Source organism: Protopterus annectens, chromosome 3.part0, assembly GCF_019279795.1.
Source record: "Protopterus annectens isolate FY-2018-M chromosome 3.part0, PAN1.0, whole genome shotgun sequence".
Classification (NCBI taxonomy): Eukaryota; Metazoa; Chordata; order Ceratodontiformes; family Protopteridae; genus Protopterus; species Protopterus annectens.
Genome location: NC_056731.1, coordinates 128085161 through 128109267, shown reverse-complemented (window position 1 = coordinate 128109267; position 24107 = coordinate 128085161). Strand labels below are relative to the sequence as shown.

The following is a 24107-nucleotide window of genomic DNA, read 5'->3' as shown; positions in this document are numbered from 1 at the left end:
TTTGTGTGAAGGAAATTTTGTTATGGCCTGTGTGTATATGCTAGTATACAGTCCATCCATATTTTTAATATGATTCTGTCTTGGCACCATCTGATCATATATGACTCATGTATGCACATGTGATGGCATGCATACAACGGCATGGGGGATAAGCAATTGTGCAATGTAGTAGCAGACTGCTGGAGAATTATTCCATGTAGCATTTAAACTGCATGTCATTAAAGCACAACTGTGTTTTACCAGCACATGTTATTGTTGTGTTCCCATGCACATGATAGGCCTACCATTTTATCTACATGTACAGGACAATCACTGCCTGATTAGATTATCTCAGCAGTGAACTGTATTATACAAAACAGTAGCCAGGTAAATCTTTTCCTCACATAGAGATACAATGTCAAGTAACAAGCACATACTGACAGTTCCGTCCACAGTACATTGTATACCATATATGATGCTACTCTCAAGTCATAAATATTGCACTTTTGTCCATTTGGTTTATGGTCTAAGAAGTATTAATTTCCATGTACCATTCATATAAAAGGGATTACTGTCTTGCAATGGCCACATGCACACACAAACATATGTACATGCCTACATACATGCTGATATTTTTCTGCATGATGCCACACAGGAATTACCATTCATATGCATATCAGCTTGTGCTGCTCTTGGAACTGCGAACAAACTGTTCTGTCTAAGAGAAATGCATTGTTGTTACTGTGTGTGTGTCTGTGTGTGTGTGTGTGTGTGTGTGTGTGTGTGTGTGTGTGTGTGTGTGTGTGTGTGTGTGTGTGTGTGTGTGTATAGAATGTATTGTTTGGTAGTGATGTTGATTTATCTGCTCCTGGTTAACAACAGGATGTGCAAAATAGATAGAGGAAGGAGGCATAAAAGGGGTCACAATTAATGTTTAGCAGAAGGTTAAACCCACTGTTCAATGGGCCATTTCATTCTTCTTTGAAAAGGCTATGTAGCTTCAGCTGCAGGCAGAGTACCTGGGGAATCTGAAAAGGGTAGTCATCTTGATGCTGTACCCTCTCTGGAGGAGATGCCAAAGTAGGCTTTATCTTGGCCTGTGGCACTGGGGGAGTTGTTGGAATTTTACTAATATGCAGATAAGCCAAAATGCCCTGGCACAAAAGCATTTTAAATCAGAGAGATTTCTTACTAGGGATATAACTTCCATTTTTAGTCAGGCATGCACTACCACAATTCACACATATTCCCATGCTTCTTGGTGATCCCTGAAATCCAAACTTAACATGGTTCCTGATGTTTCATCTGCAGATTGTCCATCACAAGTGTCTATGGTGAATGCCAGTGGTGGTTGCCACGATAGGCTGTGCTAGTCTGCAACTGCTGTTTCCATCTCCTGCTCCCATGGCTGGGGAGGGTCTCTATCCATGGCCCCCAATGCTGCTGCTGAGAAAGCCCAGGCTACAGATCTAGAACATGACAATGCCATCTAATTTCCATATCTATACTGAAAGAAATTTAATGCAACTTTGACAGCTAGAAATTTAATGTATACTTGTAGATAATTTTTATTTTAAAATGATATATTTGAGGAAATGCATAAATGTTTAATTTTCATAACTTCATGTGTCAATCTCAATTTATACAAGTGTATTAGGACTAGTGTGTGTGTGTGTGCGTGTGTGTGTGTGTGTGTGTGTGTGTGTGTGTGTGTGTGTGTGTGTGTGTGCGCGTGTATCTATTATAGATGTATGAATTAAAACTGACATTGCAATCAAAGTGTGATGTTTTCTGTCATGGAGGTGTATGAGATGGTCAAACTAAAAAAGGATTATTCAACAAGCACATCTCTTAAAATGTAGCTGTGTAGATTTTCAAGCAGCATTATCTGTAGCTGGGTGCACATGTGTAACATGTTTACTTGTCTATAATACCGTTATAGGTTCAATCAGGTAGTTATCTATCCTGGTATCTGCACTTAATTTGGTCTTATATTTTATCAGCAAGTTGGTGATACATTATGTTTCTCGCTACTGTGATGTGTTCCATGTTTCATTTGATGTGCAGTGTCTTACTGTATTTTTTTTGACACTGTATTCAACTTGCGGGTAATTCCGTGTAACCTTTAACAGCAGTGGAATTCATAGTTACATTGTCAGGCACGACCTTCTATAAATATTTTTTTTTTTTTTTTTTTTTTTTTTATGAATTGAGCATGGCAACCAGGTACACTGTGCTTAGTTGCATGCCATATGTACCACAGGTTTTCTTAATCACCCAGGAATTCATTAATCATGTGAGTGCTTCAAATATCAGCATTTTAGGTGACACAGTTTATCAAACATCTATTCACACATTTCTTATGAAAGTCTTCGCTAGATCTTCATACCATGTAATCTAGTACTTTGATAGTGTGTTTATTCACTTCTTTTTTAATTATTGGTTGCTATGCAACAGCAGTATCCTCTGTTTATGTTACATAAAAGTATCATCCTGTGGGCATCCTGCTCTGTTGACCAGGACAGCGTTTTGATGTTCCATTGTAGTCACCCTTACTAGCATCATTTTTCTAGCATGGATGCCCTACTGATTTTTTTGTGCACGTATGGTTAATTTTACAATTTTTTTTTATTTCAAGAGGCCATGCCTTCAGAAATAGAGCATATAAAACAGTATGTTTTTGAATTTTCTTCTTTCTTTAACATGGTGCAACCTAGAAGGGAAAATCCTCCCCAGAAATGCTCATTTTCTGTTTTTGTAGTTCAGTGTACTTTTATATATTTTTTTGTTTGTGGTCAAATTTATTAGCAGCCCATTACCTTATGACTGAGGAACTGTCATTCTTCATATTAGAATGTGTGGTTCATTAGGGAGCATGCATGCATACTGCATAAAATATACCATTGTACTGTGACACTAACACCAAAATGTGAGAACTTGTCAGAAGGATTATGTGGCTCACCATTACAGAATGATAAACAAGGATTATTTTCTGAGGCTCACCATTTCAGCTAATGATAAATACAGGAATATTCCAGCTGTAGCTGCGAAGATCCATTTCTGAATGTTTGGGTCATTGGATATGGCAAGTCCTAAGTAAAGTCCAATAAAGGCAGTCAGTGCGCTTAGGAAGTTCAAAAGCATTGCAGTCTTTACTGATAGACCTGAATTTAGTAGCACAGCAAAGTCACCTGTGAAAGAAAATAACATAGTTATTATCAAATAAAGAATTCAGCTACTGTAGATTTCATTATTCTGTCTTTCATTAACAGCAAAATGAAGGTAAACCTCCCTAATTGCTTGCATTCATTAATTCATACCAGGAAAAGAAATTGCAATCATCTGGAAAAACACAGCAATAAAAATACATTCAGAAACCATTGTATAGACCTTAAGCTACTTTATGCAGTCTAAAATGTTTTCTGCTTTGTGTTACTATCTTGCAGGCTAGCCTTCTGTTTCATGTGGATTCCACAGAAGAAACTGTAGCATATGGATTTACAGCTGTTTCTCACAATAATCTAATTACAGGCGAAGCTTGTGGTCTTTGCTTTCTATTCTAACCTGATGCAGGACATACAATATGCTTCCTGTTTTTACTCAATCAGTTGTTCATTTTTAGTGCTTATTCCACCTCCTTCACCACTAAAGCACTGGTGTATGTGTGTGTGTGTGTGTGTGTGTGTGTGTGTGTGTGTGTGTGTGTGTGTGTGTGTGTGTGTGTGTGTGTGTGTGCGTGTGCATGCATGTGTGTGTGTGTGTGTGTGTGTGTGTGTCTGTGTGTGTGTGTGTGTGTGTGTGTGTGTGTGTGTGTGTGTGTGTGTGTGTGTGTCTATATGTTAATGTATATGACTATATATGGGCACCATAAAGAAATGTCAGCACCCGGCAAGCTAAAAAAAATAGACCGAAAACAGAGAAGACCAAATTTCGAAAATCGCTCTTCTCCTTTCAACTTCACACCCTCCACCAAACTTATATATACCAACTGTAGGATCACCATACTTCAGCGAAAAAGGAATATTCTGAGAAATTGTATCTCAAATTATATGTAAACCTGTGTTTTCAGGCATTCAGCCTCCATATTTCAGGACTCGCTCTAGCGGGTCCTGACATTTCAATAGATTATCATGTATGTGTATATAGATATTCATAATATATAGAAATATAAAGGTAACTCGTGTTTGATTGAGTAGTCTTTTGTTGAATATAGAATAAGATGGTACAACTGACCAAAAATCAGCTGATTCAACATTTTTGGCTTTTCTCTGTTTGAGATTGTGGTATAACAGGGATCAGGAAATCTGCCCTTTCCTTGCTGCAGTGCAATGTTGGAGTTGGTGTATATAATTAGCAGGGTGGTGAACACTGCTGCAATCAACAGAATACCCTCCTGAACTCTACAATCTGCTTGTCCAATCGCACTCACAGTAATTCATTCAAACTTGTTCCTCTTACACAGTACCATGGCCCTAGACAAGCTATAGTGACCCTCTGTACATACGTTTAAGGTATGAATTTGAGGAAAGATAGACAAACAATTACCACTCTGTCCTGATCCAACACACAAGCTGGAGAGTCCTTGTGTGTACACCTCTGAAGTTTGACTTTGTGGAACATTAAATACATAATGACCACAGTATTCCTGGCCACCATGGAAACTAAAGTAATCTCTGTGCCCACCTCTGACTGGGGTCAGTTTAAGACTAGGTAAGGCCCACAGTAGAGGACCCTACTAAGCCACTTATACAGCCCAGAATTATGGTTCCCAGAAGCTCCGAGTGTTCTGGGATGCATTCTATGCCATATTTTTTCATTACCTAGGAGAGTTTTGTGCACATCCACCAATATTATTTTTACACACACAACTCCTGACAAACCAGTGCCATCACAATACAGAATAGATACACAGAGAACATCAGTCCACCTACAGCACAGTGTTTGGGTTTTGGAGGAGTCCCCTTCTTCTGAATAAAACCCATACAAAGACTATGAGGATGTGCAGACTATACAAAGATGGAGTCAAAGCCAAGGACTCAGACAGGGAGATAAGCACTTTTGGGTGGCAATACTATCCAATGTGCCACTGTACCAAAAATGTGTTACTTTTCCACACATCCATCCTAGACCACCAAAGACAGCCACTTACCATTTAACTGTAATACAACTTTTAAGTTCTTGTACCTCCATTTTGTCCGTGTAATCAACAAAGTTTAAAGTTCAACAGTTAAAAAAAAAAAGACTGTAGAATTCTTAGTTGTGCAAAGCAGATACTTCTACTACAAAATACACAATGTAAATGTATAAATAATTTAAGTTAATGTTTGAATTAAAAACACAATGAATATATCACCACTACAACATCTCCACTATGGCTTTTAGGAACCAATTGACACATGTTTACGATGAGGACACACAAACTATGACATCTTTACATTTCCCTATGCAATTATGATAACTTCAAAAAAAACATGCTGTTATTTAAGTTGCTTTTCATGGTGAATATACATTGCAGGTATATACAGTTCCTTAGTGTTTTAACATGGCTTACTTGTGGGTAAAGTTTCTAAAGCTCTGGTACCATTCAACGTAACATCCTGCTTAATCAGACACTGGAAATATTTAAAGGGATAATAACATATTTAAGCACCTTCCTTAAGTTTATCTATCTGTTTTCGAAAACCTGCAATTTGATAATTTCAAGTTACAACATTTTGTGAAGTCGGTGGGACAGATTCAATAAAGCCTACACTAAGTGTACACAATATATATATATTCAATAACATTTTTTATCATATCTTTGTGCTTTCTAGCCACTGAGAAAGATCTAAGTGTACATGTAGTTTGCACTTTGTGGTAACCTTATAAATCCCTGTCAAAATTTGAAGCTGCAAGAATATCAGTAGGAAAACTAAATTTAGGGGGGAGAAGGTGTGATTTATGTCTGTGTTATCTTTTAACTCAGAACGGTGCAAGAATGGTGCACACTTAGTGTAGGCTTTATGAAATCCCAGCCTGTGTTTTCATCTCAATCTTCCATAGTTCGAACTTCTGCTATTTCGAAATTTGAAAGTAGACCCATATATATATCTATCTATCTATATATATATATCTATCTATATATATATATATATATATATGTGTGTGTGTGTGTGTGTGTGTGTGCATATATATATATATATATACATATATATATATATATGTATATATGTATACATATATATATATATATGTATATGTATATATATATATATATATATATATATATATATATATATATATATATATATATATATATATATATATATATATATATATATGTACACACACACACACACACACACACACACACACACACACACACACACACACACACACACACACACATATACACAACTGTAAGCCACAGCAATGATTGTTTTTACACTGCATTTGAATGCAGATAAAAAATTCCAAGTGAAACAGTAAGCATTTTAGGAAACATACTTAACATACTTCTCAATACAGGCCGCAGTGGTGCAGCAGCTAGCGTTGTCGCCTCACAGCAAGAGGTTCTCCCATTCGATTCTTGGCTAGAGCACCTTTTGTGTGGAGTCTGCATGTCCTCCCTGTGGTCGAGTGATGTAAAAGACATGCAGGTAGGTGCATGCATGAATGGGTGTGCCTTCCTTGAAGGTTGGGCATCGGGCTGGCAACTCAGCACTGTAAAAATTCACTGCTAATCATTAGTGGACCGGAGTTCCGCTGTGGAGACCCCTAACCGGGAAAAGCCAAAAGACAAGACAAGACTTAACATACTTCTCAATCTCCATGATTTTGAGTCAAATTTTAACCCTATCAGTCTTAATCCCTCCTAAAACTGATCACATTTGGAGAAAAGGTGGTAAATTACACTTAGTAAATAATGCCAATAATTATAGTTATAGATGTCTTTTACTTCAGAAAATGTACTTAATTCACATCTTGTTATTCTGCCAATATCTCAAGTAGTTTAAGTGTCCCTGATTATTTTTGGATTTGTCCCTGATTTTGATGAGATTTGTCCTTGATTCATTCAGAGCTATTCAATTCAGAAATTTTGTTAGCTCTCAGAATGATTCAAAATACCTTTTAAGTACTCAACATAATTGGATTCCAGACAGAGAACTCGATTCCTGGATTTCCTGACAGAGAACTCGATTTCCTGACTGTAGGGAACATTTCCTGACAGGTGACAACTCTAATCGCACACAGTCTGAATGAAATAAGTGAAGTAAAAATATATATATATTTCAGAACTAGAAAGCCCCCAGAAAGAGTAATTACAGCAAAAAGAGATGATAAAATTTCCATTTCAAATGATTTTTTAAATATGATGATTTCATTGCGTACTTTATTCGTTTTCAATTTAAAACATTTACACTATCTGCTTTCTAATTTTTTGAAAGCTTTTGCATTAAATTATGAGTATGTTGTGATTCCATGTGCGTCCTTACTTTGTCAGCTCTTTATCAGCAGTACTCCATATTACTTCATGATAGTGAAATGAAACTAAGTGTTGTGTGGTACCAGTTCCTAATTAGAAAAAGCACAGCCCAGTTTATTTATATTACAAACTGATGGGAACAGTTGTTTTTTCAAGTATTTGGACTATGCAGTTGTGCTCCTAGGTTTACCCAAAGCAGCAATTAATCAGCAGAACAATGTCTCCCCATCCTTAGGTTGTTCACAAATAAATATTAAACCTGCATATCCCAACTGTTTACAGAGAAATGCTTCATTCCTAAAAAGTGCTAAAAATTAAATGCATACTGTATCTTTACTCCAGATTTCTGATCTGACCACAATTCATCTGTAGTTTTTATTTCCTTTAATGTAGGCTGAATTTGTACTCTTCCATTAAAAGCTCCCTGCACTTTTTTAAAACTTGCTACCAGTTCCATTTTTTTCTGTAGATTTCTCTTTTTTTTCCTAACAGCAGAAAACGTAATGGAAAAATTGCATTATTATATTCTTTTTGTTTGACTATTTTACAGTATCAAAGTCTACTTTATATGGTAATATCATACCTATTATTATGATTACCTTTGCATCAGCAGCTAGAAAGCCTCTGACAAAAAAAGTAATTCAGCTTTACTTTAAAAACAAGTCTTACGAAGGGGTAAGTACCCACTAGGGAGAGTAATGAATCAATGAGCTCCAGACATCCATATCTCCTGAAAAGATGGGCCCATGCACTGTCAAGCACCTCAGCCAATATTTAAACTTGGATTGACATCCATATCTCCCAAAAAGATGGGCCCGTGCACTGTCAAGCACCTCAGCCAATATTCAAACTTGGATTGACATCCATATCTCCCAAAAAGATGGGCCCATGCACTGTCAAGCACTTCAGCCAATTTTCATACTTGGATTGCCTGGACAGTAGTAAGGCTTTTATCCCTCTACACATGGCCTAAATAAAAATAACAACGGTTACGCCATAGTGTTATAATCAAGTATTGGGCAGTGATAGAGGATTAAATAAATGCAGCTTACCCACTTCATGAGGAATTTCATGACATAAAATGGCAACAGTTGTTGCAATTCCTGTATCTGTTGAGTTGGAGAATGCTGCCCCAATCACCAAGCCATCAGCAAAGTTATGTAGGCTGTCCCCTGCTAATATCATAAACGGCAACAGAGTTATGCTTTTACCTGTGTGGGAAAGAAACCGGTGTTATGAACATGTAGCACTGAATCATCCACACAGTTACGCCTTTACCTAAGAGGAACAGAAAATGCTATTATAAGGTCTCAGTGCAGAATCACGTACTCATTGCCATTATTTACCCATTAAGAGGCAATTTATAATACATGTTGCAAAATGTTATTAGACAGAGCAAAATTGACACAGATTAATGGTATATCACATAATCATTTCCACTTACCACACAGTACAAAAATTCAAAATCTTTCTGACATATATGTGGGACATTTTCATTGGATAATTATGTATTTTAAATGTTTATAAGATAAGCCCTGTGATGTCGTATGCTATAATTGTAGTTAAACTATCCATATAAAGGCTCACGTTGTTTATGCTTGCCCAAAATAATTCAGATACAGAGTCCCATCTCAAATAGTATAAACTTGAAAGAAGCAGTGTCATCTTGTATAAGTCCCATGTTCCATCATGTTTTACTGTTTTGCATTTGTCCTTTTACAGCAGGAATTTAATCATCCAGTTCATAAACTATAAACCGCTATCTACTTACATTGTCCTCTCGACCCCCATATTATTTTATATCAGTCGTACACAAGACTGACATGCCTGTGTCAACACATTATATTTGACAATTTCTCACCTGTTAAATAACAGTATGAAATTAAGAGGATTCTATTATTCTCACTGAATGTGGTGTTACTGATTTTCCCAGGGACACAGCAGACAACCCTCTGGATGTCACATATGCTATAGCATATTTCATACAGTCCTCCATTTTATAATACTTTTTCATTTTAACACTGAAGACATATAAGTCAGCCAACCATTCCTGATGCATTAAAATGTGTGCATCCTTCCATTTTATAGATGCATGTACTGTAGTCTAGAAGGAGTTGTATAAACTATTGATACTGTGAAAGAGAGAGAGAGGGTGACAGTGGGAGAAAACTTCCTCTAAATTAGTAATACATCTTCTTATATTTTAGTCTGTTCCATTATCCATCCAATCTTCCTGTTTCCTCACCTGTCTTGCTTAGCTTTGAGTTATTCTAACTAAACTGCCTATCAAAAATCTTTTCCACTTTATTACCATCTCCTTCATCTGAGAAACATTTTGAAAAATGCTTAATATGATTCTGTTGTAGCATTGACAATGGTGAATAAAATGTGTTCTGATTAAAAACAAAAAAACTCTAACAAAATGAATAAAATGCAGGGAATTTTAACTCCTTTTAAAGTATAATAATGATCACGCATTCATATGAGTTGACAGTTTTCACCTAACAGGCAGCACGGCCATCAGATATACTTGCTTCTCATCATCGATCTAATGACTGACTAAGAAGAGCAATATCATATCCTTTGTGAAATACTATTCCTTAAATGAGGCTTCTCCTAGGTTAGCTTTTCACTGTGGCTGAGAATTAGTATTCTTTGTTATTTAGCAATAATAATAATACAGTAAAAGCAATAACAAAAAGTCTACATTTTTTACCAGAAAGTAAACATTTTACACATTTTCTTACATTCATACTTTAATTGCAGTGTTTCCCTGTTATGCACTTGATATTAAGTTTTAATAAAACATTGAGGATATTCAAGACTAGTATAGTGACGTGTAGTGTTATTTTTTTTTCATTCACACAACTATTACAGCACACACTTTCTTTTCTGAAAGGATTAAGACTGGGTGCAGAAAGATGTGATGTCCTACAATATGGCACTAGTTTTGAGAGATGGGAACATAGCTTGTCTACCTCACACATACATGTAAATCAGTAGTTTGACAATATTCTCTGAGTGATGTAGAATGTTTTTTTATAGACAGTATCAACTGAGTAAAATCAACGTTATACAAAATGTGAATTTGTATTTAGTTGCCTTCAAAAACGTTTAGGTCTATGTTGGTGGTCCCATGGTTCATTACCTAATTGGCAAATACTAGCAGATATTTGGTCCAATCAGTTATGAGAAATTTTCTCTGGCCTTTGTATAACCTTCCATGTACATGATCCTTAAGGCCAAAGTACTCCTTCTTCACATAAAAGTTTAGCACAACAAATAGAAATATTCATCACATAGCAACTACAGCCTCATAAAAGAAGCACACAGTTTGCAAGGCATTACTCTCGACTCTCCAGGTTTTCGCAGAATTTCTAGATTTTTGCCTCATATTTTTGGTCTATTTCTCATAAAATTGTTTTTCTGGCAAATAATTGAAAAGTCATTGAGGATTGAAATAAGAAAACAATGACAGATGTTTGAGTTTCAGACCATATCCATCAGAACATTCATGTTAATTCAAAACCTGTTAGTCTATCAACTTTCTAAGTTTGTAGGAGCAGAATTTAAAAACTGGTTCTATTTTTCAGCCTTTTCCCCCTATTATTTATGTCTTTTTCCAGATTTCTTACTCTAAGTCGTTCAGATTTATGCTGCCAGGCCCAGGATGAGGGAAGGTGGGTGGGAATGGTGATTACCATGGAAACACAGATACAGAACTAGTATTAATGTAAGCATGTAGCTTTTGGAGCTGGCATTGTGGTTCCATGGTCATCACCTATAGGCTTGAGTCTGAGACTAAATTATCCCATAGCACAGTGGTACCAAAGGCTGTCCTAGATCTATTGATTACACCCAGCTTGTAGTGGCTTGCAAAATTATGTTGTGATGTCCAAATAGCCACAATATAAATATCCTCCCAAGATGCATTCTTGAAGAAGTTCTGCAAAGTAGCTCTGTCTCTTATGAAATGTGATCTTAGGTTCTTAAATTTGCTATACTTATCCAAGCAGAAATGAATACGCTTTTGAGCCATTTGGAAAGGGTTTAATCATAAACTTTAAAACATCAGTTTCACAGTGAGTAGGCTACAAACAAGAGGGTCTCTTCTGACTGTTCTGGTTCTAGTAACATAGACTTTGAGCTGCTTATATATATATATATATATATATATATATATATATATATATATATATATATATATATATTCATGCACTGAAACATATACTCACCTCCATTTGAATTGTTTGAAGAAAAACAAGCAAATGTACAGACTGTTCCAAAGTATTTTTGGAACCATACGCATAAAGCGGGTCTATATTAGAACATCGAAGTTTCAAAACTTTGAATGTTCTAATATCAAACCCTATTCAGCGAAAGCTGAAAACATCGAACATACAGAACAGCAAATTTTTTCCTAGGGAAAAAAATTTGCTGTTCCAAAACACATACACACAACACAAGCCCACCAAACAAACAGCAATCCACACACATACACCTAAAATCTTACACCTAACCCTACACTAAACTATACGCACACCACTAACTATCCACTTACCTTAACCCAAACCCTAACCCTAAGGTCCGTCACTGTCACACACTCACCTCACCCGCGCCCTAACCCTAGCTCACCTACCCCGCCCTAACCCTCACGTCCACACAATCACACTCTTACCCGACCCGAGCCCTAACCCTAACTCACCTAACCCGCCCTAACCCTCACGTTCACACAATCACACACTTACCTGATCCGTGCCCTAACCCTAACTCACCTAACCCGCCCTAACCCTCACGTCCACACAATCACACACATACCTAACCCACGCCCTAGCCCTAACTAACCTAACCTGCACCCAATCGCACACTTACCTTATCCTGACCTGTAACTTTCCACCACAGTGCTGAAAATACCGAAGCAACAGAAACGGACAACCGGATTCCTTCCCTAGGCATAAATGTGGTTTTCTGTTGCTTCGATATTTTCAGCTTTTGCTGAATAGGGTTAGATATTAGAACATTCGAAGTTTTGAAACGTCAATGTTCTAATATAGACCCCATAAAGCATGGGTTTCTTCTCACAGACAGTGTCTTTATGTAAAGCTAGATGAGGAAGATGGACTGGCAATGCCTGTAGCTCTGAAATCCTTTAAGCTGATATCACAACAACCAGAAAAAGCATTTTCCAAGGAACAAGCAGCATTGCATAAGTCACCCTGGTTCAAATGGAGGAGCAGTCAGATAAATGCAACATGGGGAGTCAGTATCCTTCAAGTGAGGATGAATAAGGAAATGTGAATTCATTCTTTAAATATATTACTCCGTTTTAGAGCATTCCGTCCAAGGCCTCTACTGAAAAGTGGCTACCTAAGCTCATTTGGACCATCCTTATTAAACAAATAGAAACAAAAAAGTAAATAATTTAGCTAATATTCGATAAGGAGTCTCTCGGGTACTTTGCAGGAGTTCATCTTTTCCAAGCAAATGATGATTTACTTACATCATCTTCAGTTTTCCTTGTCCTTGTACAAATGTATACAAATTTTTACTGTGTGGCTTAATGTGGGGCAATATGTTTGCCTATAGCAGTGATGTACTGGGTGGTGAGGCTGTAACAATCTCAGAAATGTGGTTTACATGACTACAATAACACTAATGAAAAGGGGTCAAAAATAAGCTTTTTACAGCCTTTCTCGTGGTGGGGGTGGGGAGACAGAAATCTCCCTAACCTTATTCAGGAGGCTGAACTTCTACATCTGCCAACAATGTATTATTCTTCTAGAGTGATCAAAACTCAGTGGTAAAGAACAATATGCTACTGTTTTAGGTTAGTTGCAAGGGCAGTATTTGAGGTAGTTGGTATGGCATTGTTGTAAAGCCTGTACTGAGATAAGTAAACATCATTAGATTAGAGAGTGTCTGGAATTGACAGCAATTACAAGCAACACGAGTATGTGCCTGATGTAAACACACCATTAACATCTTCACTAGCTGTGAAGCATGGCAACTTATGGTTATTGTCTCTGGTAAATTTGGACAATGTATTTTCAGATCTGTAGTAGGTATGCTTTGAATAATGGCATTATAAAACAGCAGCTCTACTTTATATCTCTCCATATTCTCAGGAGCACTACTTTTGAATTTTCATATTGTCTCCTATTCTAATTTCCTTTCTCCTATTTATGTCAGTACAAATGTTGCCATAGTTGTATGTCTTTCTGAAATGTTTTATCCTTTACTTCATAACTATCAAATTAAGCTCTATAATTATTCACCATAGAAGAGTTAGATCAAATGAGCTATTTATCTCTGGAGCATTCATACTACACAATACATAAAGTGGTTTTGCAATAAATATTGTACTTCAGCTTCAAAAAAAATTATCCAAACATCATTCTCCAAGAAGACTTCAACTCCCCTCCATTAACTGTCAGACACATACTTTCCTCAAACATGTATGCCAAGGAATTTCTGGGCTTCATATTTGTAAACTCTCTTCACCAGTTAGTCTGCACACCTATGAGTGGTTATAAAATCCTGGACATGGTCTTTACCAATATGGGGTAACTTTGTTCTCCATCAACTGTAACTTCCTCACGGGTCAAATTGGACCACATATCAGTCACATTCACCTTAAGAGTGAAGCCAGAAGCATTTTTCAACACCTCGGTATTCAGCAATTAAGTAAAAGCTAATTTCCTAAAACTGAGTGTTGACCTGGCTAAATTAGAAAGCATCTTCCATCTTGATGACCGCACTGCTTATGCTGGTCCCTTTGCTGACAAATTCCTTACACATGTAAACAGCTGTATAGATTCATCTGAGCTCCTCAAAATAAATGCAATACCAAATTTAGAAACAAACCTCTGTGGTGGAATTCTAATAAACAGACTTTAGAATAAAAAATAAAATAATTGCGCTCAACACTAAATTTAACTCTCAAGGTATCATTAATAAGCTGGATAAACTTAACAAGGAATTCTGGAGACTGGTCAAATCAACCAAAACCAGATATGAGGTAAAACTAGCTGCCCAGGTATAGGATAACCACAAAGCTTTCTATAATTATGTTAAAATATCAGAAACAATGCATGCACTGAGCTTATAGTAAAATATGTCACATACTCCAGCTCATAGGATATATCCAGTCTTTAAGAGGAGAAATTTAGTTTAGACTTCACCTCCTCCTTTGCTATATTCCAAGATCACATATCTGCATCTACACCCCTCCACAAATATCCCAAGAACAAGTCTTCAAGGTGTTGTTCCATGCCAGGAACACTACTTCTCTAGGGCCAGATAACATACCTAGCTAACCACTGGCCAGTCTAAAACATAACTTGTTAGAACACATACAGATGTTATTCAATGTCAGTCTCCAAATAGACTTTGTGCCAGACAAATGGAGGTCAACAATAATCATCCCCTCACACAAAGCTGGGGCATCAACAGACCCAAGAGATTATTGTCCCATAAGACTGACAAGCCTTATCTATAGGGCTATGGAAAGGATATTATGGAATTAATACATGAAGACATTGCTAACCTAAAATTTTCAGCCAAAGCCTCTAGAGCCTACCTACTTAACATGGTCAACTTCTTTGAAGAAGATTACTAAAGCAATAAATGAAAGCAAATCAGTACACTCTGCAAAGCTAGACATTGCAAAAGCATCCAATGCTCCACACACTCAGGTATCATAGATAAACTTTACCATCAAAATGTAAATCCCTGTGTAACTCACTGGATAGCAATCTGGCTCTCAAAGAGAACCCAGGAAATTGGGATTGGTGCCTCTAGCTCCTCCAAAAGTCCTGTCACCAGCAGTGTACCTCAAAGTTCATTCCTTGGATTACTCCTGTGTGACATTTACTTCTCGGATGTCAAAGCAAATGTTATGGTTTTGTAGTTGACCAAGTTTATAGATGACTGTAAACTTGCTGCCATCATAAACTCCTCAGAGTACCCCATAATCCTTGAATAGGGTCTTTCTCAAACAAAATTATGGACTAAAACTAAATGCCAAGAAATGCATGGTTAGATACTTTGACAAGCATGACTTTCATTGTAACTATTATATGGACAACACTCCCATGAAAGCTGATATGGTAGTCAGGGATTTGGAAACCTCTTTCAACAATGAACTGACCTTTCATCTCCGTGTATGCACTTTTGTAAATAAGTCCTTCTTCATTGTACAGCTTATATTTAGAGGTATGGTGACCAGGTCCAGGGATGTAATCATTTTACCGTACTTATCTCTCATGAGGGTGATCATTGAAAGTAATGCTCCATTCTGCGTGTAACCGTTCAAACAACTGAAGCAACTACAATGCCTTCTCACTAAAAAATTAAGGGCCTTAATCTCAGACCATCTCAAAGCCTTATCTCTTTTCTCAGTGTCATACAAGCTACTAATGGGTGAGCTCTGCCTCTTGTACAGAGCTGCAGCAGAAGTCCAATTGTAGCATGAATACCACTCAAGGGATCTTAAACTCTTTGCAACATAAATAGAACATATTAGAGACATATCTAGGTATCACAGACAATACCTCTTCTACAGAATCATCATCCACTCCACATAAAATGAAATACTCCTGTTACTGTATTCAAACATAATTTGGATGAATGAATGCGATTTCCAGATTAGCACTTATGTTCCCCATAGATAGGGGCAACAAGTAAATGTCCAGAAATGCCCTTGCTATGCCTGCCTCTAGGTTATTATTGTGAAAAATATAAGGGTTAAAAATTACCATGGGAATGTAAGGCTAAGCTTCATAAGATCCTCACAAATCAATAGCCTAGTAAGTACCTATGAACCTATAACACAGATCCACCCAATGACTTTACTAACTCATTTCAGGGTCCTCAGATGAATATGGATTATAATGAAATGGAAACTAGATTAAAGTTTATATACTTTAATACTGGGAATTTACAAACAAGCCACTAGCAATTCATGTGTGGTTTTCTTACCTGAAAACTAAATGCAGAGAGAGAGGCTACGAAGATCGAATCCTTTCAATAGCAATAATAAATATACCTGAACAATTGTTACACATTCTACCAGAGTGACTGGAATAAAGAGTAGATAAAGAACAGTACCTCTACCCCATTTTGGATCCCTGCCACCAGTCAGATATAGTCTTACTGGCTCAAACATTGGTGGCTACAAACTAGCAAAAGTATGCTCTGTGTGTCATGAATCTAAACTATTCTCTATCATATTATAAAACAAAAAAATGAAACAACACAGGTACATGGTATTTGGTGTGTTATTAGTTTATTCCATTGTATTAAAATCAACCTTATTTATTATTTATTTATTTCCAGTTTGATAACCGGGGAAGTCCACTGGGCCTGAAAGCCCGTTTTCAGTGGAAGCCCGGGAGAAAAGCTCCATATTACAAATACATTACACATTTAAGGCTCTGTATTCCAAAAACATAGCACATTTAACAATTTACATACAAAAAATAACATTTTTATACAATTGTATTGTTAGCATGGAAGAGTGAGAAAAAAAAAAAGAAATTATACATAGATATGAAATGCAAAAGAAGTAAATCAGAGGAGAAGTGTAGGAAAAGAAGGTGCAAAGAATTTAAAGGAGAAGAGATGCCAGTAGGACGATAAAAAAGAACAGTTAGATGAAGATTCATTTTATGTTTGAGTAGAAAAGTACATCTTATGAAAAAGGTAAAAGATACATTTGTGAGAATAGGCATGTAGGCAGTGGGGACAAGAGGATGTAAAAGGAATATATAGAGAGTTTAAGCAGGGGAGAGAAAAGAGATAAAGAAGTAGAGGGTGGGGAGCTGAGGAGAGAGTTGGAAGAAGAGGGACAAGAGGGAGAAAATTGGAACTGGGATGTAATGGGATCTAGGTAGGAAGTATACAATTACATTTCCAATTTTGGGAGAGGTGAGAATGGAGAAGAGATTTGAATTGTTCATAGCTTGTAGTGACTCTTAGAAGGGGAGGAAGCAAGTTCCATTTTTTTGCTATAGTATAAGAAAGTAGGAGGTGGCCAGGTGGTCGTTTAGGTTTATATACTGAAAGAAGATTTTGGTGGCCTGATCTTAGGGGCCTGAGAGGAGTGTAGAAGGGCAAGATATTAGATAGTGCAGGGCAAGCAGTGGGTTTAAAAATTAGTTTGTGTGCAGTAGTAAGTTGGAGGTATTCAAAATGATTAGGGAGTTCTAGCCATTGAAGACTATTGAGGGAGATGCAATGGTGTGCAGAATGAGAAGAGTTAGTAGCGAATTTGGCGATTTTGTAGAAGCAACTTTCAGGTTTTGAGGAGATAGAAGCTGTGAGGTTGGTTAGAAGAGGAGCACCATACAATAGAGAAGGGAGAAGGTAGGTAGAGGCGAGTGTTTGTCTTGTAGCTAAAGATAGAAAGTTAGCATTTCTGTAAAGCATACCAAGCTTCTGATGTTTTTTTTTTATGTTTAGTTGAATATGAGTATTAAATTTCAGGTGCTCATCAATGGTAACCCCGAGTAATTTTGCACAACTAACAACTTCTATTGGGGACTGGGAGAGGCTGGAGATCTTGAAGGATGGCTTATCAAGAGGCAGAGCTTTTGTGGGGGAGAAGAGAATAATATGGGATTTATTGGCATTAAGGGAGAGATGGTTTTGAAGCATCCAATTCTCTGTGGTTGTGAAGGCCAATTGGGTTTTGGCTTGGAGCTCGGGAAGGCTAGAGGCAGAGCAGATTAAAGTGGAGTCATCTGCATATTGTACAATTTGAGAATGAGGAATTACAGAGTGAAAATCATTGATGAAGACATTAAAGAGCAGAGGTCCGAGAATAGAACCCTGAGGGACTCCGGTAGGGGTAGGTAAGAAGTTAGAGGTACCTGTATGCCATTTCACAGCTTGGGATCTGTCTGAGAGATAACTTTTGAACCAAGAAAGGGAATCGAGGAAGAGATTGAGGTTAGAAAGGTGGTTAAGAAGGAGTGTGTGGGATACCGTGTCGAATGCCTTGGAAAGGTCAAGAAGAACAGTGGAGACAATATCTCCAGAGTCACGGGCATGGTTGACAATGTCTAAGAAAGAGAGGAGAGCAGTAATGGTACTGTGGCCAGGATGGAACCCGTGTTGAGTAGGAGTGAGGAGATGGTTATTGAGGAGGTGAGGCATGAGTTGCAGGTGGATACATTTTTCATGGACTTTTGAAATTGGGGAAAGAATGGCTATTGGGCGGAAATTAGAAATGCTATTATTTTTGCCTCCTTTATGAAGGGGCAGAATGTAGGCAGCTCGCCAAAGTTTGGGAACATAAGATTCCTGGATGGATCTATTGATGAGAATGCTGATGGGTATGGCGATACCATCTGCTGCAAACTTGAGAAAGAGTGATAGGATGTTGTCTGGGGCATTGGAGCATGGTTTGAGTTTGGAAAGAAGTTTTTTGATACAGTTGGTAGACACGGGTTGTAGAAAAAAGTGGGAGGGGGTTTATGGGAGCAGGAGTGGGGGGAGGAAGGTGAAGAAGGCTTTGGGTTCGGGCAGGGGGTGGAATTGGAGAAGGATTTGGTCAGTTCAGCTATGGAGCTGGTAAAAAAGGAGTTAAAAGGGTTGCAATTTCTGCGTCAGTCTTATTGTTGTCTGGACAGGGATTGGATTTTGTACCTGGGTGTAAGAGGGAATTGATGGAGTTCCAGAATTTTTTGGGATTGTTTGAGAGGGTAGACTGTAGTTTGGTGTAGTATGATTTTTTATCTTGTGTGATAAGTTTTTTAGTGAGATTGCAGAGTTGCTTAAATTGAAGGAATGAAGCTGGGTGTTTATTTTTATTGTAGAGTTTCCAAGTTTTGTCTCTTTGTAGCATTAGAGTTTTAGTGTCCTTAGTTAGCCAAGGGGCAGAGTTGTATTTTATTTGTTTTGTTCGAGGTGGGGCTTGGGAGTTTAGGATTTTAAGGAAGGTAGTATTGAAGACTTCTAAGGCTTCATCTAGAGGAAGAGTTTTTAGTAAATCCCAGTTTGTTAGTTTAAGGGTTTCAGAGAATATAGAAGGGTTAAAATTAGTTAGGTTGCGAGTGTGGGCATATTGATGTTGGTGAGGGAGCTGTTGGGTAGCTCGGTTAAAAAAGGCCGGAAGATGATCGCTTATTGACTCTGGTAGTATACCAGAGTTGGAGATATTGTTAGGGTGGCTGACTAAGATCCAGTCCAGGATGGACCCTGGGGGGTTATTTTTGTTAGGTCTGGTAATGTTGTTTATTAGTTGAGTAAAATTATAAAGATTGATAGACAGATAGATATTAGCTCAGCTTACATATACAGTCCTAGTTGAACAAAGTCCCTAGCTAAGTCACACTGTACTAAAACAGAGAACTTTACTCCTTGCTAAGTGTTTGGCTTCACTCATGTCATGACAGAGGTAAGCTATGATTTATGAAACACTTTCAGCTAGCTATGTCTGATACAGAACAATCATTCTACAGTTTTTGCAATTTGTGTATTTGTACTGCATAGCATTTTGACAAGCACAACCAAATTTAGAAGTCTTTGCTATTTCTAACTAGGCTACGGGTTGTGGCTTTTACATGGTAAATGCTGTTCTTCTGAAGTACGTAGTTATCCTAGAATATGTGGACAGATTTTGCAGATAGATCTCTGTCTATGCCTGAATGATATGTCAGGGAAAGAGAACATTAACGCAAATAACTTTCTACCATAGATGGCTAAGAAAGTAAAGAAATGCTAATGTTATAAACAAACAGAAGAGTGACTGAGTTACTGTGGTAATAAATCCTTAAGGAACAAATGCATAGTTCTGATTTGAGTAGGCATAGAACAATGTTTCACAGAGAGGCAACATTCTATACTACTTTATCTCAGCAGATTTCAGAATAATCTTTTACTCTGTTAAAAGGCTTATGCCGAGGCGCTGGAGAAGAGAAGTCTGTTAAGAAAATAAATCTATTGGATTTACTGGCTGAGTCGTTTTTTAGATTATTATTTCATTGTGTGGTGTCATATAGATTTCAGAATAATGTCTAATTAGTACTCAAAAATAGCATTTAACACCGCACCAATGACAAAGTAGCCCAAGCTTTCAGGGACTTATTTTTTATCATAGTCTTCAAACCCTTTAGGGGGCTATAATTCCCAAACAACCTTCAAATACTGGAGATGCACTGCAATCGATTTCTTATTTTGCTCCTTTCAGTCTTTTCTTTTAACATTCACTGTAAAGGCTCTTGTTCTTCATGTTGGACTCTCACAGATTTTTACTTATTAATTTTACTCTAAACTAAATTGCTAAAAGTTACACATTTTCATAAAGTGGAGACTGTACAGTCTAGACACATAATGTGAATGGGGAAAGACTGCAATATTTCTGACCTTTAAGGAACATTTCACAGAAAAGCTTGAATACTGCTAATTAGATGAGAGGAGCCTTCTGAACCCAGCTCCATCGCATAGAAGGTTGCAGTCCTGACTATGAATGAGTGGAGAGTGGTCAGTATCTTATGCACTGGAGGAGATGGGCAGTGGGGGGTAGGAGTGAATGAGTGACACTGGCTGACCATTGCTGGGAAGAAGCAGGCAGTGAAGCCCACTGAAATGCTGGCACCTAACGGGGAAAAAGAAGAACAGCTTGCAGTATTTGGGACCTTGTTTGGATGGTATCCTTTACTGAACATGCACAGCATTGTGCATACTCACAGAGAAAGAATTGCTGGCCATTATGCTTGTGAGCACACGCATCAGTCACTGGGGAGGAGAGTGGACCCACCCCTCCCTAAAAAAATGATGGCTGCCTGGATGATGGCCTCCTGTGATCAGCTGTCATCTCACTGAGAAAGAACTGGCTGATTGTGGGTGAACTGATGACTGACAGTCAGCATGGAATAAAAAGCACCCTGAAAAAAATACTCTTATGAACATTGTAGCCCATATTCTAGGTGAAAATGTTTTACCTTCAAATATTTGATAACTCTTATAATAAAGATTTTCTGCAAAAAACAAACATGGATTTAGGTGAACATTGATCAGGTATCACTCTTATCAAGTTAACTGACTGTGTCTTTTCCAAGGCCATCAAGAAGTCATTTATTAGTTTCACTGTTTTGCCTGATTTATCAAGTCCCTTTCACATGAAAAACGTTTGGGCTCCCTACTGAAATGTCAGCACTCAAAATGTCGAGTGCTGAAAAAAAAAAAAGAGAAACTGAAAATGCAGGAGAGAATCTTGAAAATCCACCCCCCAAACTTATATATACCAACACTAAGATTGCCATACCTAGGAGAAAATGGAATATTCTGAGAAATGGCATCTCAAACTTAGCATATACAAGCCCGATCTTTCAGCCGTTCAGTCTCCATGTTTCAGGACTCACTCTAGCGGGTCCTGACATTTCAAATAGTTACCATACTGTTGTCTAGGTTCCATCTTCATTATTTTACAAAAGCATAGCCTTGGTAATGGGGTTGAAAAAGTATAATGACACGCACAAAAATCCAGTCTATCATTCATCAGGGGTTGCATCGTCTAGCGATCATGAGGAAAGAGAGGCATGCCAAGGACACAACTTAGCAGACACATAGCTGAGCCCATATTCATATGTCACACACTGTATAAAGGGCACTGCAGAGTGACTTTGGTAAATTTCAGATTTAGCTAACCAACAGCAGACTTAGTCTGAATCCAGATGTGTCAAATATAATACCTCTTTTTGGCAGTAAGATGCTCCTAGAGAAGGATACAGCCCAATTCTTATTGCAGCTGCTCATGTAGAGTTCAAAAAATAATACAGCAAGTGAAGTACTTATGGAAAGTATAAGACCAAAAAAGACCTTGATGGTGACATGCCTGTATAGGCATAAACATGCTTAAGTAAAGGCTGAGTTCTGCATATAGATTCAAGAGCTGCACAACAAGTGAATAATCAGGAACAGCAACACCAACATGTCTGCGTCCAAAAATATTGTTCAAATATCAAACTCTAGTTAATCTGCCTCAAGGTATGATTTTCAATCTATCCTTACAGTATAACTGCTGAATCTTTTGTGCTTTTACAGCACTCTTTGATACTAAAGACACTTTGATGACTTGCCAATGATGGCAGCTCCAAACTTTCCAAATAATATTTACTTTAAGTCTGATGTACAGAAAAGAATAGAATCATTTTAATATCCTGTCATGTGACATGCTGTAACTCACTAAGATTCTTGTGGTCTGTTGACACCTTCCTGATCCATATCAGAAATACAGAGCATGCATAAGTTAAAATACCGCTTGACTTTCCTCCTTGTATGAACTTCACCTCCAGCTACCATGGGGTGCTTTATAACTGCTACCCGTTTTAAAGTGGCTCTTCCAGCAACATCTCTAACTCATACAACATACTAGTATTCCTATGGCATCATCTAGTTCCTAGATTCTTTTTGGTACAGCTTACCTCCAATACATGTGACATATAATGTGTGTCTAATACAGATGCATGAATCAAAATATAACTGTATCATGTTTGTACATGATATAACTCCAATTATTTTTCTAGTTAGATGCTTATTTAAGAGTACATTTCTGATAAACTATTTATATATGTTCCCACTCCAACAAATACTGTACTCTGATCATACCTTCTTTTTATGGATCATTTTAACATAATGAATGCTAGAAAGAACATTTCATAGCCAAATGCTATCTTTTTCTACCTTATAAGGTATACTTTTGAAAGCAATTTCTTTTCATTTTCACAATGTATTTTGCATAAGATATTCTTACCTCACAACAGAAAGGGTAATAATGTCTCCAAGTTCAGCATCAGAGCCTGAGTCAAGCCTTTGTATGAGCAAGTACACATTATAAAACATGGAGGCATAACTCTCAATTTCTCTACTCAAGAATCAGGGACAGAGTCAAAAATAATGGGGAAACAAAGGTCCAAAATCAAGGAAAACTTTAATTATTACTCCAGTTAACTTAAAATGTTAATAAAACAACAAGTTTTGTATCAGCATGCATTTTTCTGAACAATAAGAAGTATGAAACTGTAATATCTTGTGTTGATGATATACTTCAGTCCTCCTTAATTTATCAGAAAATCAAACATTTTGCAAAGGGCAGATCAAAAATATGAGGCAGAATCAGGGACAGTGAGATGTATGCATCTAGGCATATATGTACATTTTAAGCTTAGGTTTGACCTTCCTTCTGAAAACACTTTAAAGAAATTCCTCATGATTTACTAATCAGTGTTGTTCAACTGTTATACCTAACCCTGGAATGTGTTGACTATTACTAACCCACATATGATGATAAGCTCTAAACACTATAGCACATTTGGGAAGGCCAGTCCCATTGGACTCAAATGTCCCACCTCAGCTGGCTGTGGTACTGGGTACCAGCATGTCTGGGGCCCAACCTGGGACCTCCCTGTCCATTGTTCCTGCATCACCTTCAGGTGGAACTGCCTCAGGGGATGGGGCTCGCCGCCCCTGGGAGTGGGCACAGACAGGAACCTGTCACCCATCACCAGGTCTGGGTCGTGGTGAGTAACGAGCTCAACCAGCAGCTTGGTGATCTGCTACACCATCTTGAGGGCCATGTGTCATGACTAGAGGGTCAGGCTGGCTCTGCGACTCAGCCCCCAGCACAGCCACCTTCAGGGCTGTGAAAGTGCAGAGGTGA

General features: G+C 37.6%; 1 protein-coding gene across 2 annotated transcripts in view; it reads right to left on the bottom strand.

The window, feature by feature from the left end:
- Window positions 1-24107, bottom strand: part of SLC39A12 (solute carrier family 39 member 12) — a 737778-nt gene that overhangs the window by 85194 nt on the left and 628477 nt on the right. For both annotated transcript variants that reach the window (XM_044064628.1, XM_044064627.1), the window contains exons 11-12: window positions 8497-8655; window positions 2983-3170 (exon numbers count right to left, since the gene is read on the bottom strand). In XM_044064628.1, the coding sequence (XP_043920563.1) occupies window positions 2983-3170; window positions 8497-8655 (347 nt within the window). The remainder of the gene's footprint in view (window positions 1-2982; window positions 3171-8496; window positions 8656-24107) is intronic.